Here is a 14056-nt window from a genome sequence, read left to right on the forward strand (position 1 = left end):
GCTTTTGGAGGCTTCTGCCTTTTTTTTTCCCGCAAAAAAAAAGGCAGAAGCCTCTTCTCGGCGATGTCCCGGCAACGAGAGTGATGGATACTGACCGGTGCGGGCAACAAAGTCCCAAATGGTAGAGCCGTCTCTCCGCCAAACTGCCGGTGGCCACTCGACTGGGCCGGAGCCTCAGACCGGCCGGTAAAAAGTTAAAAGTTCCTTCACATCACCTCCTAATTTCTACCACGAGAGAAGAAGGTAGTAATAGTAAGCTCGAGCTTCCGCCTACCAAGAAGAATCTACACTCGTGGAAATACGTTGTCTCCGGTCAGTCTCGTCTCGCACGAATTCGCTAGAAGCCAAGAGCCAAACATCCCCTTCCTTAACGTTCGATCGCAACCGGCCGCGTGCGTCCAAGCCCATGGCCGTTGAACCGGTCCTCCGCCTCGAGCTAGCGGTTTTGAACCGGTCTAAAGACCTGCATGCGGAACTCATCACATCAACGTCGCGACTGACAGCCAGGAGAGGAAGAATTAGAGGAAGACAGCGACTCTAGGGCTGCATCCGGCCCCAACGACAAATAACCGAACAATCCGTCGTCCATGATCCATCCACATGCGCATGCACTTGCACTTGCTTGCGCGGTCGCGTCGTCGAACGACAGCGCCGCCCACGCGATCGGGCCTCCCTTCCCTTTGAACTGGTCACGGCGTGTTGCCGCGTGATCTGGTTTGATCGACGCGATATCTGGGAGGCCGGGAATTAGCTAGCGAGCGCCCGGACTTGGATCGTCGTCGCCGGGATCCCGGGGGCGACGGCGACGTGCCCGTTTCGATCCATTGCGTGTGGCGAGCGTGTTACGTGGTGCATGGGAGTATTATTGTCTCGCGGGTCTTTTTCTGCCCGCATGTCGTGGCGGTGAGCCGGCTGAAAACCAATCAAGGTGGGGAATGTTATGGCCGGTGATTGGCAGCGCGTCGCCGGTGCGTGGCCGGTGGGCGGGCGACGACGACGGGCATGGCACGACAGGTCTGTGGTCTGTGGAAGAGCGCTTCACTGCTAGCTACTCCCTCCGTTCCAAAATAGATGACCTAACTTTGTACTAAAGTTAGTATAAAGTTAAGTCATCCACTCCTCCGTCTTAAAATAAGTGTCTTGACTTTAGTATAAATTTGTATTGGAGCTAGTATAAAGTTAAGACACTTATTTTACGACGGAGGGAGTATTTTGGAACGGAGGGAGTAACTACGTGAGTAACTACGTGTGTTCACAAGTGTGTACCGGTAATTCACTCCCACGGCGGCAAGTAAGTAGTAGTACAACTGCCATACGAGCTAGTAGCTCGAAGTGGAACCAGGACGCTTCTGGACCGATCCAGCTCCTCCTCGGCGTTGCATGCGGTCGCCGCTGTGGAATTCTTTCTGCCTCCGGCCGGGCGCGGAGTTTCCGAAGCGCGTACGACCACCGCCCCTGGGAAAACCGGTGACCAACCCGGACCGGCGGATAGGGCACGCCGTTTCGCTGTCCATGCACGGGACGTGGAAATTCCACTACTGATCCATCGCCATTGCTCCGTATAGCAGCCTAGCTACAGAGGAATAATTCCCCCGTGGCAATCGGGAGCGGTATACGGTATTACCTTTGTAGACAGGGTACCTTTCATCAGCGTCCCTTGAGAGGGACGGTCGCCCAGTCCTCCCTGCCACTATGTACATCTGTACAAGCTACTAGATGTAGATGTAGACTTGTGACTGTTCTGGCTTGGATGGATGATGACGCCTACGTCTGTATCTCAGTGTCTGTACGTAGGTGTGGTACCAAGGCAACAGCCAACCACTAACTGATATACTCCAACCTACGAGTAGTATTATCATAACTTTAATAGTCTAATAGATATGATGAGAAGAAGAATGTGTACTGCTCTCTTCAGCTGCCAAAAAAATTGTAGGACTCTTGTCTCAGCGTATAACAACACTTAAAAAAATGTTAATCTAAAAAAGGCAGACAAGGAGAAAGTTCTCTGCCGTTTTGCTCTTCTAACATGTGCTTTCTGAAACAGCTGGGTTCTCTCTCTCGAATTTCATAATGAAATTGGGGGCCCTTTGGGGCTCCTTTTCCTCTAAAAAAAGAGGAGTAATCGGGCATTCAGGAGGTAAAGCAGGATGCTGGAGTAGACAACATCATTGGCGACAGCAGCAGCATCAAATAAGAAAGAAAAGGGAACACCATTCAAGCTATACCTCAGAACATATGTTTCTCTTTCTTGTACAGAACAGATGTGTCTTCCCAAGGCATGACCACCATCAAGTCGGGGGGGCAACGGGCAAGCAAACAACAAGGCAAACAGTAGATAGAAACAGCATATGGTTCCTTAATTTTCCATAATATACTAATAGGCACCGACGCCAAGCAAGTAGTCAGATCATCATTTACAGGAACACGGAGTCAGACACTATCATACAGCATTGGCTAGCACTACAGATGAAAAGAGTACCTAGGTTTCGAGATCATACAGCATTCAGAAGGTCGTCGCCAGTTAAGGGTGGTACTTCGAGGCTCGGATGTGATGATACCATGTCACGGGCACAAAAAGACAGTTGCATAAGTCATGCTTGCCCCTACTTTGGGAGGAAGGACGACATCGCCCGTCTGAATTCAAGAGATCCTAGAGCAGATTTTGGTAAAGGGCTGCCTCCAGGGAACCACAAATCACCTCTGCCAGGAAGCATAACCTGTGGGCTTATACTCTTGTCACCATCACTTGTCTCAGCAGGAAGAGCTTCATTCTTTTTCTTCACAAATTCGAAGAACTCCGCAACTTGACGAGCATATCTTCATGGGCAACATTGAAACATCAAACGGGTGCAGAGATTTGAAGGAAGTTAAGAGCACATGGGGTGTTCAGGACTTTGGTGATACATTATTAAAATAACATTGCAGGTTGCTATAAACTATCATTATGAGGAAATTCGATAAAATGCCAGTCTTAGTTTGTTCTTTGATTAAATGGCATGCCATGTGTCGCTGACAGGCGGGTCCTGGCGTGGAATTTTATAAAGGCCAAATTAAGACGTGGCATTTTATCTAATCTCCACAAATACATGCTACTGCCAATAGGAGTATATCGGGAATTACTACATAAATAATTCAAGAGACAAAATAACAAATACCATCACCCTGGACACAAGGATAACAAATTGAATGTGTGATGACTTTTTCTTACAAGTGTCAAAGTGTATAAATACAGACCTAGCAAGGCTGGACTTGGTATCAAAAGCATTTCACAGGAATTAGAAAGTTATATGCAAAGAATCACCTATAAGCCATCCAGATTGTTTACAAGTATATGTGTTGTCCGTTCATATCTAACCAGACCTAGACTTCAGATAATTCACTTGTAACAATGTAGCAGGCATGATATACAGTACAGAACTAGTGTCACATAGTAGGTAAAAAAGAAACAGTAAACTGAAGATGTAAAAAAGCACATAGAAATCACTGAATATTGTACTTTTGGGTCAGTTTACACATCACAGCTTAACCTTTCCTATTTGGATTCAGTTGGCAACAATTCCAACAACATTAGTGAGTTCAATTTTGGAACATGTAGATCAATACACTATTTTCAATGCTTTCCGCTCAAACAATATCATATTCTTAACTAATGCCTGCTTAACAATAAAAGAATATAAATAGAAAACTGAAACAATGCTCTCAGGAATATAAAGGTTCTGATCACTTACTGTCGTTTAGCTTCAATGTCCTTGTTAAAATCAATGTCATTTTCACAGTCCAGGATCAGAGCAGGAACCTAATTCGGAATAAGCATCAATATGTGACCAAATAACTCCTTACAGATCACACTTGGGCAAATAAAGGTAGGAGAAAGTTACCTTCTGGATACTAGAATGCATATGATCTCCTTCCAGGAAGAACACTCGATCTCGTATTTCTGGATGTAGTGAGCCCTCCATATGAATTGGAAGCTGACTGACTGACAACAAACCAGAACCTTGCCCTTTGGACGGAAGTAGCCAGCTTTCATGTTTCTCATGCAAACCTTGAAGGTAATCAAGACTGACACCACCCTCCTCAGACCTTTTCCGAACCATCATTCTTTTGTGGCAGGTGTCAGGGCTAGCTCTTAGATAAATAAAACCATCAGGGACAAGACCCGGGAGAGATGACACAACTGGGTCGAACCAGGAATCGTAAATGCTGATTTCCATCTCGTTCATCCACTTAGCTTCATGAACAGCACGGACAAAAACCTGAAAATCAACACGAGTTTACTCATTAAATAGGAAAAGATGTTTACAGTGGGATAGATCAAAAGTGAAAACTAGTGTTTTCGGCAAAGATATGACCTACCATTCTATCACTGAAAACACTTCTTTCCATCAGCCGGAGAGGCTTTATTCCACTTGAAGACTCCCTCTCTTGCATCACCCTTGTCACAAAGACGTAATTCTGGAAAGTGTAAGCATACCTCTGCGGTTCAGCATAGAAAGCATCAAGTATGTTAAAGTGATCAGGCCCAATATCCTGCCACTTTGCAACAGGTTCAGGTACTATTTCCACAAGGTCACGTAGTTCGATAGTCTCGTTGGCAATTCTTTGAAGGAATGTAGATTTCCCGACACTGATATTCCCTTCAACACAAAAGGTGAGCCTCTTTCTTCTGCAAGGCTTAGATGTGTCAGTGTCTTTCACCTCCTCATCAATGCTCTCTTTAATGAACAAAGTTATACTCTCAGCATGGTTCTTGTGTATGATGCCAACTGAACTTTGCAAGAACTCAACCATCTTCTCATCAGACTTGCCAAAGAACTGCAAAACTCAGGAAGTGTTAGCTCTAGGTGCGTTGAAGTTAAATTGAACCGGCAGAATTTGAAGTGAGGAAATCACCATCATATTCATAAGACAGGATTGTGACAAAGAACTAAAGAGAATAAAATAAAGCAAACCCAGAAAATAACAGACAAAAGTAATTTGTTCTTTTTTCCTTCAAACTTAAGAATTTCATGGTGATAATGCTCCAAAGCCTCCAATGATCACATAGTGGGAATCAAATTAACCTGTTTTATGCAATGCTACAATCAATATGATTTTGAGTTTTTGACAGCATATCTGAAGTTTGTGAGATGCAGGGTAGGCCTAGGCATAAACTTCAGGACTAAATCGTTGCTGCTGTAGATTTTGGAGCCAATGTGCATTTAGCAGTGCTGTCTCGAACTCTCGATTACTAAAACTGAGTGACCACCAGAATTCTAATGCCGAGTTGGTGATCAAGGACGGACTAAATTGCTTGCAATCACAGTACACCAACTGTAGTATGCCAGAATGCAGGTCTAAACATATCAGTTGCTTGAGCTAACAATAAGTGGTTGTATGTGCCGATATTTTCTCAGGCAACATATGTCAACAGAAATCTATTTTCCATGTGACCATGTCAACTCTGGCAATTCAAAGGAACTGGTGAAGAATCCAAGCATACGTGTTGCTTACATACTTTGCAAACTACAATAAAACAAAGACAAACAGTACGAACAATCCAGAACAGCCCACCCACGCACGCACCTTATCCCGATAGAGCTGCTTGAGCGGCGCCACGCCATCGAATCCCTTCTCAACGAGCTTCCTCTGGTTCCGCGGCCCGACCCCAGGAATGGCGAGCAGCTCCCCGCTCCCCGTCGCCGCATCGCCCCGGCCTCTCTGCCTCCTCTCTGGCGAATGACGACCCCCACCTCCTCTGGAGGCCCTACCCTCTTCATCTTCCTCTCCCTCTCCCTCTCCTGCGGCAATATCCCCGCGCCTCGCCGCCTCAGCGGAGCAGCAGAGCCCCCTCCTCGCGACCGCGCCGTCACCGCCGCAGCGCAGCCACGGCAGGGGGCGGGGGCGCGCGGTGCTCGGTACCGAGCAAGTGGAGAGGGACGGACCTGCCAGGCGGAGCGCGGGCATGCGGGAGGAGGGCAGCAGCGGCCGGGCCGGGGCCGCGGCCGCGTCGAGGAAGGAGGCGGCTCGGGGGAGAATCCTGTGCATCGCTGGCTGAGGCGACGGGGGCGACGGAGGTCGGTCTCCGGCAGGCCACCGACCGGCGTGGCGGTGGCGGTGGCGGTGGCGGGCGGCCGGAAGGGATTGGGTTGCGGTGCGGTGGGGTTTAGGGTTTTGGCGTTATCATCTCGCGGGGCTGCCGGGATGAGGATGGGGAGGAGGTGGAAGGAGAGAGCTGGCGCGGTGCACACGAATGGTCCACGGGGACTCGAGCCTGTGCTGGGTCCACGGGAATTGAAAATGCGTAACACTTCGTTTGGATGTTCGTATTCAGGCCTGGCATTGGGTATTGGCATTCACCTGGACCGAATAAGACGGCCGATGTGTCGATGAAATCACTTGTTGAGGAGTACTCGTTGCAAAAATCTCTCGTGTGGATTGACAAGTTTGATTGACTAGGGAGAGAGATCTGACGAAAATGGAGGTTTGAGCAACAATGGAGCTTGGAAAGGAAAGAAATGTTTTTCTTGGGGAAGAAGACCCCCTCTATATAGTGGGGAAAAAGATACAACTGTTATCCCCTTTCTTAGCGCGCACGGCGTGGTATTACTGCACAAGGCCGCGTACTACCGCTGCACAGTGTGATACTACCGCTTGTGCGGTAGTGACCAGGTGAGGACCTGTTGTAGAGGGCAACGAGCGGTAGAACCGCTGGAGCGGTACTACCGCGCACCCCTACGGTACTACCATAAGGCAGGGCTCAACTGGCACTGGAAAGGCACGGAAGTAATAAATTACGTTCGTAACTACTTCCGCTGAGGTTAGAGTTGTGCAAAAATCCGGCACAGTACTACCGCGAAGAGGCGGAAGTAAAAAATTACATTCGCGTCTACTATCGCATGCGTCAGCGTCAGGACTGGAGGCAGCGAGAGCGGACTCGTTGAATTGATGATCCGCGTCTTCTCTAGGAGTGAAGTTGCTTGTATCGTGCAGGTAAAATCCTTGCTCAATAATTCTCCAAAGATTAGTAAAACTATGATTTAAATGACGTTTAAAGCGATACTGAAAGCACAAGTGCTTCCTGGGTGATTTTGGTAATTTATGTCAACATATGTCTTGTTGGACTAATACTTTTATCTAGTATATTTTAGATGAGTCCAATAGTGAAGTGGTATGGACAAGAGGATGTGGACCCCTTCAAAATGCTAAGGACAAAGGCCTGGCTCAAGCTTCAAAATTCAAGACTTTACATTTTATCTTTAGTGATTCAAGATCACATTGAGTCTATAGGAAAGCCAATGCTATTAAAAGGGGATGAGGTGTTGCTTAATGGATTGCTTGCTCTCATGATGGTTAATGATATGCTCCAAAGCCCTCAACCACTTTCTCATATTCACATATGTCCCAAACCAAAAGTCAAACTCGGCCCCACCGAATTGATCCATCCGGCGCCACCGAGTTCATTTGACATAACCACTGCCAGAAACCCTAGTCACTTCGGTTCAACCGATAGGGATCTCGGTCTCACCGAGATGGGATTGCAAACTCTCTGTTTCCCTTCGTAATGTTTCGTTTAACCGAGATGAACCGGTCGGTCACACCGAGTTTGCAATGCAAACTCCCTGGTTCCCTTTCGTAACGTTTTGGTCCAACCGAGATGAGCGAATTGGTCCCATCGAGTTTGCCTGACCAACTCTCTGGTTTGCTTATTACCAAAGTCGGCCCCACCGAGTTTGTGTAATCGGTCCAACCGATATTACGTTATGCCCTAACCCTAATGATCTCGGTCCCACCGAGTTGACATGTTGGTCCCACCATAATTCCTAACGGTCACATTATGTACTGAATCGGTCCGACCGTGTTTTATGATTCGGTCCCACCGAGTTTGGTATATTGTGTGTAACGGTTAGATTTTGTGTGGATGCTATATGTACCCCTCCACCCTCTCCTCATTCCAGAGGAAAGCCATCAGAACGTGCCTACACTTCCACTACTCATTTTCTGAGAGAGAGCCACCTACTCATGTGTTGAGACCAAGATATTCCAATCCAACCATATGAATCTTGATCTCTAGCCTTCCCCAAGCTTCTTTCCACTCAAATCATCTTTCTACCAAATCCAATCCTATGAGAGAGAGTTGAGTGTTGTGGAGACTATCATTTGAAGCACAAGAGCAAGGAGTTCATCATCAACACACCATCTATTACCTTTTGGAGAGTGGTGTCTCCTAGATTGGTTAGGTGTCACTTGGGAGCCTCCGACAAGATTGTGGAGTTGAACCAAGGAGTTTGTAAGGGCAAGGAGATCGCCTACTTCGTGAAGATATACCCTAGTGAGGCAAGTCCTTCGTGGGCGATGGCCATGATGGGATAGACAAGGTTGCTTCTTCGGGAAACCTTCATGGGTAGAGTCCTCCGTGGAATCGCGCAGCTGTTACCCTTCGTGGGTTGAAGTCTCCATCAACGTGGATGTACGATAGCACCGCCTATCGTAACCACACCAAAAACATCCGTGTCTCCAATTGTGTTTGCATACTCCAATCTCATCCCTTTACTTTCTTGCAAGTTGCATGCTTTACTTTCCGCTGCTCATACACTCTTTTCATGCCTGCCTGAATTGTAATGTGTTTGCTTGAAATTGTGCTAATCTATTTCCTCAATTTGAAAAACTTAAAAACTGCCAACTTTGTTCGTCGAGGGTCTAATCACCCCCCTAGACACCTCTTCTCGATCCTTTCAATTGATATCAGAGCTTTTGTCTCCATTGCTTTGGTTTAATCACTATTGGAGGAAGATGGATAAGTCTAAGTTGGAGAGTCTTAGACATAGAGTGCCCATACTTGATGGAGAGTACTTTCATGAGTGGAAAAATGAGATGCTTGTGATTTTCAATGAATATTATTTGGAGAAGTACATTACTAGCCCTTGTGCACCTCACGTTGATCCTATGCATCCTACCCTTGATGAGTCCATTGACATGGTTCACAATCTTAGAACTATTAATCTTATCACTAGAGGTTTGCCTAGAAACTTGATTGGTTGCTTGCCTACTCTTGATTGTGCCTACACTATATGGAGATTTCTTGAGGAACGATTTCCAAACTATTCCTTGCAAAACTTAGATGAAATCCTTCATAAGTCTATTGCCTTGAATAAGATGAATTCCAATGATCCTAAGTTTGGTGATTGCCTTTTTGAGCTTACAAATCTTATGTGTGCCAAAGGAGATGTAGGAATCATTAGCGATATTATTTTCGAAGCTATTAGAATTCATAGAGATGAACATTGTCAAAATCATATATCTAATGAATCACTTTCTCTAGGAGATGATCATTTGCAAGATGATGTTGAACATGGATACTATGATGAGGATGATCTTGATGATGCGATGAGACACTTTGGTCTTATGGCAAATCTTCGCGGCTACATGGCTAGAGGAAAGGAATGGGTCCTTGATAGTGGATGTACCGATCACATGACCGGAGACAAGGAAATGTTTCGCGAGCTTGCTGGAAACAACGTCCCTCGAAAGTATGTCACTTTTGGTGATAGCTCAAAGGGTAAGGTGGTTGGCCTCGGTAAGGTGGCTATCTCACATGATAGCTCCATACAAAATGTCATGCTCGTTGAATCTCTTGGCTATAATTTACTTTCGGTATCTAGACTTGCTGATTTCGGTTTCAATGTCCTATTTACCAAAGTAGACTGCCAAGTGTTTCATAGAGATAATCATGAAATGGTCTTTACTGGTATACATAGAGGTGATCTATACATTGTTGATTTCACTAAAAAGGCTCAACCTAGAACTTTCTTAGTTGCTAAATCTTCTAAAGGTTGGTTGTGGCATAGAAGGTTAGGTCATGTGGGGATGTGAAACCTTGACAAGCTTATTAAAGGTGATCATATCCTTGGTGTTAAAGATGTCATATTTGATAAGGATAGACTTTGCAGCGCTTGTCAAGTAGGTAAACAGGTTGGAGGAAGCCACCCCGTGAAGAACGTCATGACCACGAGGAGACCGCTAAAGCTACTTCACATGGATCTTTTCGGTCCCAACGCTTACAAAAGTCTCGGTGGAAACTCATTTGGTCTAGTTATAGTTGATGATTTTTCAAGATTTACGTGGGTGTTCTTTCTTGATGATAAATCACAGGTCCAAAAGATCTTCAAAAATGTCGCTAGGAAGGCCCAAAATCAATTTGATGTGAAGATCAAGAAGGTTCACAGCGACAATGGAATGAAGCTCAAGAACGCCAATGTGGACACCTTTCTTGACGAAGAAGGTATCTCACATGAGTTCTCGGCTACGTACATGCCTCAACAAAACGGAGTTGTTGAGAGGAAGAACCGGACGCTCATCCAAATGGCGAGAATGATGCTTGATGAGTACAAGACGCGAAAGCACTTTTGGGTGGAAGCGGTTGAGACAGCTTGTCATGCAACAAATCGCTTGTATCTCCACAAGCTACTCGGCAAGACGGCGTACGAGCTTCTCACCAGTAACAAACCCCAAGTTGGATACTTTCGAGTATTCGGCTCAAATGCTACATTCTTGATAAGTATCGTCACTCTAAATTTGCTCCTAAATCTCATGAGGGTTTCCTACTTGGTTATGGCTCAAACTCTCACACTTACCGTGTCTACAATAGTTTCACTGAAAGGTTGAAGATATAGTAGATGTGAAGTTTGATGAATCTAACGGCTTGCAAATAGAGCAATTGCCAATTGATGTGGGAGACAAAGACCCTTCGGAAGCAATCCAAGACTTGTCTATTGGGAAGGTCCGTCCAACGGAGGTGAAGGAGACTACCTTGTCTGTCCAAGTGGAAGCTTCTACCTCACGCCAAGGTGAATCAAGAGTCAATATGGAAGCATCCACAAGTGGGACACACCAAGATGAAGAAAACGAGGAAGTACACCAAGATGAACCTCATCAACCTCCTTCTCCACCACGACAAGACAATGACAACGTCAACAATGAAGAAGGCCAAGAAGAGGAACGAGATGATGAAGATTATGTTCCACCCCGATCAAAGCAAAAGCTCTCACGAGTTCGAGCAAGAGTCGCTAGAGACCATCCCGTCGAGCACATCTACAACGATATCCAAACCGGGAGAATCACCCGCTCTAAAACTAGTTTGGCTAATTTTTGTGAACATTATTCATTCATCTCTAGCATTGAACCCATGAATGTTGAAGAAGCATTGGAAGATCCGGATTGGATAAATGCCATGCATGAAGAGCTACACAACTTTGAGAGAAACCAAGTGTGGACGATGGTCAAGAAGCTCGACAACAACCACAACATCATCGGTACTAAATGGGTGTTTCGCAACAAGCAAGATGAAGATGGACAAGTTATTCGCAACAAAGCACGTCTCGTCGCCCAAGGCTACACTCAAGTCAAACGTATGGACTATGGTGAGACATATGCCCCCGTTGCTAGACTTGAGTCCATTCGCATATTACTTGCCTGTGCTAATCACCATGACATCACTTTGTACCAAATGGACATTAAAAGTGCTTTTCTGAATGGTGAAATTGAGGAGAAAGTTTATGTTAAACAACCTCCCGGCTTTGTTAATCCTAAGAAACCCAATCATGTTTACAAACTTCACAAAACCCTTTATGGTCTTAAACAAGCTCCCAGAGCGTGGTATAAATGCTTGACCAAGTTCCTTATTGAAAAAGGGTTTGAGATTGGAAAAATTGATTCTACTATTTTCACTAAAAGGGTTAATGGAGAATTATTTGTATGTCAAATTTATGTTGATGACATTATATTTGGATTAACTAACCCTCATTTTAGTGAGAAGTTCGGGAAGCTCATGTCGGAGAAGCTTGAGATGTCTATGATGAGTGAACTCAAGTTCTTTCTGGGTTTGCAAATAAAGCAAACTAAGGAAGGAACCTCTGTTTCTCAAACAAAGTATACTAATGACTTATTGAAGAAGTTCAATATGCAAGAATGCAAAGGTATGAGTACACCCATGCCTACTAGTGGACATCTTGACTTGACTAAAGATGGTGAACCCGTTGATCAAAAAGTTTATTGCTCTATGATTGGTTCATTATTATATCTATGTGCCTCTCGTCCCGATATCATGCTAAGTGTGTGCATGTGTGCACGTTATCAAGCAGCTCCCAAAGAATGTCATCTTAAGGCTGTGAAAAGGATAGTTAGATACTTAATACATACACCAAATTTTGGCATTTGGTATCCAAAGAGGGCCTGTTTTAATCTTGTTGGCTACTCCGACTCGGACTATGGCACTGACAAGGTTGATAGAAAGTCCACTTCGGGTACTTGTCAATTTCTTGGTAGATCTCTTGTGTCTTGGTCCTTCAAGAAACAAAACTCGGTATCCTTATCCACCGCCGAAGCAGAATACATTGCCGCTGGATCATGTTGTGCTCAATTACTTTGGATGACCCAAACTCTTAAAGATTATGGGATATATGTGAAACATGTTCCATTGCTTTGTGACAATGAAAGTGCTATTAAGATTGCCCATAATCCCGTGCAACATTCTCGAACTAAGCATATTGAAGTTCATCATCATTTCATTTGAGATCATGTTGCTAAGGGAGATATCAACCTTAAGCACGTTCGTACTGATAAGCAATTGGCTGATATATTCACTAAACCACTTGATGAGAAAGTATTTTGCAGATTGAGGGGTGAATTGAACATCATTGATGCCTCAAACTTGGAGTAGGAACTCCATTTGGATACATGCAAGGCATGAGCCTATGACTAATCCTTGATGTCTCTCTTATGATGATAATCATATATCTTGGAAATATTTGCACCCTTGCATGTTATCTAACCCTTTTAGGTACTTGGTGGAATCTAAATCTATGAGATTGCAACTCACTCACATCTTGAGCAATCTCAACATCACCAAGTCTCTACAATCCGGTGGTTGAAGACAAGGAAGCATGAAACTCTTCAAACATATCCTTCTGACAATTTCTATATATCAAAATTCATGATTGTCATTTTGGATGCACAAGTGCTATTCCTTGCAAGACTAACTCATGTAGGTAGATGAACTTAAAATTCCAAGTGGAGCTCCCAACTCTTGATGAGCTACATCAACCTTGAGCATCCCACACAAGTTCAACTACATGATCAAGATCATCATCACCACCCAAGGTATGTTATTCCATCTTAGAGAAGCTTTACCCCAAGACATGGGTCAAAGCAACTTAACAAGATGTGAATACATCAATATGCTTAAACGAAAAATGGCAACCCCATTTTGAGCTTAAACGATGAGTATGACCCATGATCAAGTGTCTTCAATTGACTCCTAAGTCAATATACTCTAACATAGGTGACTTTGTCGCCGACCTTGTCTAGATGAAGTTCCCTAGTGTTTCTACGTGGTCTTGCATTTGTCTCATGCATATTCGTTTCCCCTTTGAAAAAAAAACTTCATCTAGATTTCTTTTCTTTTATTTTTCGAATTTCCCTGCATCCAATTCATTGCAAATCATTTAGTTAAATTCCCTGCAAATCTTTGTGAGATTTTATTTGCCCAGTGAGCTGTGATGACTAGTGTTTTTTCTGTGGTGAACTCAGACACACCGGTTGTCTCTTTCGGTCAAACCGAGAACCTTTCGGTGCCACCGAAGAAAACAACTCGATGTAGCCGATTTCAATGCTGAGAAAACAACTTGTTATTTGCTTCCTGCACATTTTGTTCTAGCTCCATTCGTTGATTCTTATCCTCTACAAGCACCATATTTTTCCCTGCTACTTTGTTATGTGACTCAAGGACCAAACCTTTTGACTCACATTCTAGGAGATCCTTCTTGGAAATTGATGTGAAAGGGGGAGAGAGCTCACATAAAAGCTTCATCACATCAAAAGGGGGAAAGATAAATGAATAATCACATCAAAGAGAGACCCCAGATGCTTGGTATTCAAAGAGGACAGAAGTCACATGTCTTTTAGAGGGGAAAGACATGTTCATGTTATTTCTGTGTTTGCTTTGATCCGATTTTCCGTTCCTTATCTTCTCCCAATATCCCATGTAAGATTCAGGGGGAGTAAGACATAAGTGCTCCCT

The 14056-nt window shown here is 44.6% G+C and overlaps 1 protein-coding gene across 1 annotated transcript; it reads right to left on the bottom strand.

Annotated features, from left to right (window-relative positions):
* Positions 1-2332: 2332 nt before the first annotated feature.
* Positions 2333-6228, bottom strand: LOC119277769. Its single transcript, XM_037559088.1, has 5 exons — positions 5566-6228; positions 4357-4815; positions 3879-4256; positions 3729-3796; positions 2333-2817 (listed from the first exon to the last, which is right to left on the bottom strand). Exons 1-5 carry the CDS (start codon positions 6025-6027, stop codon positions 2604-2606), a joined length of 1581 nt encoding a protein of 526 aa, XP_037414985.1. The 5' UTR covers positions 6028-6228; the 3' UTR covers positions 2333-2603.
* Positions 6229-14056: the final 7828 nt, after the last annotated feature.

The sequence above is a fragment of the Triticum dicoccoides genome, chromosome 3B (assembly GCF_002162155.2).
Source record: "Triticum dicoccoides isolate Atlit2015 ecotype Zavitan chromosome 3B, WEW_v2.0, whole genome shotgun sequence".
In the NCBI taxonomy this organism is placed as follows: domain Eukaryota; kingdom Viridiplantae; phylum Streptophyta; class Magnoliopsida; order Poales; family Poaceae; genus Triticum; species Triticum dicoccoides.

Excerpts from the sequence above, each read along its gene's own strand:
- LOC119277769 (XM_037559088.1), bottom strand. The coding sequence starts at position 6,027 with ATGCACAGGATTCTCCCCCGAGCCGCCTCCTTCCTCGACGCGGCCGCG. Across the intron at positions 3,797-3,878 it reads TGCATTCTAGTATCCAGAAG|GTTCCTGCTCTGATCCTGGA; the intron begins GTAACTTTCTCC and ends ATTCCGAATTAG. Across the intron at positions 2,818-3,728 it reads GACATTGAAGCTAAACGACA|ATATGCTCGTCAAGTTGCGG; the intron begins GTAAGTGATCAG and ends TTGCCCATGAAG.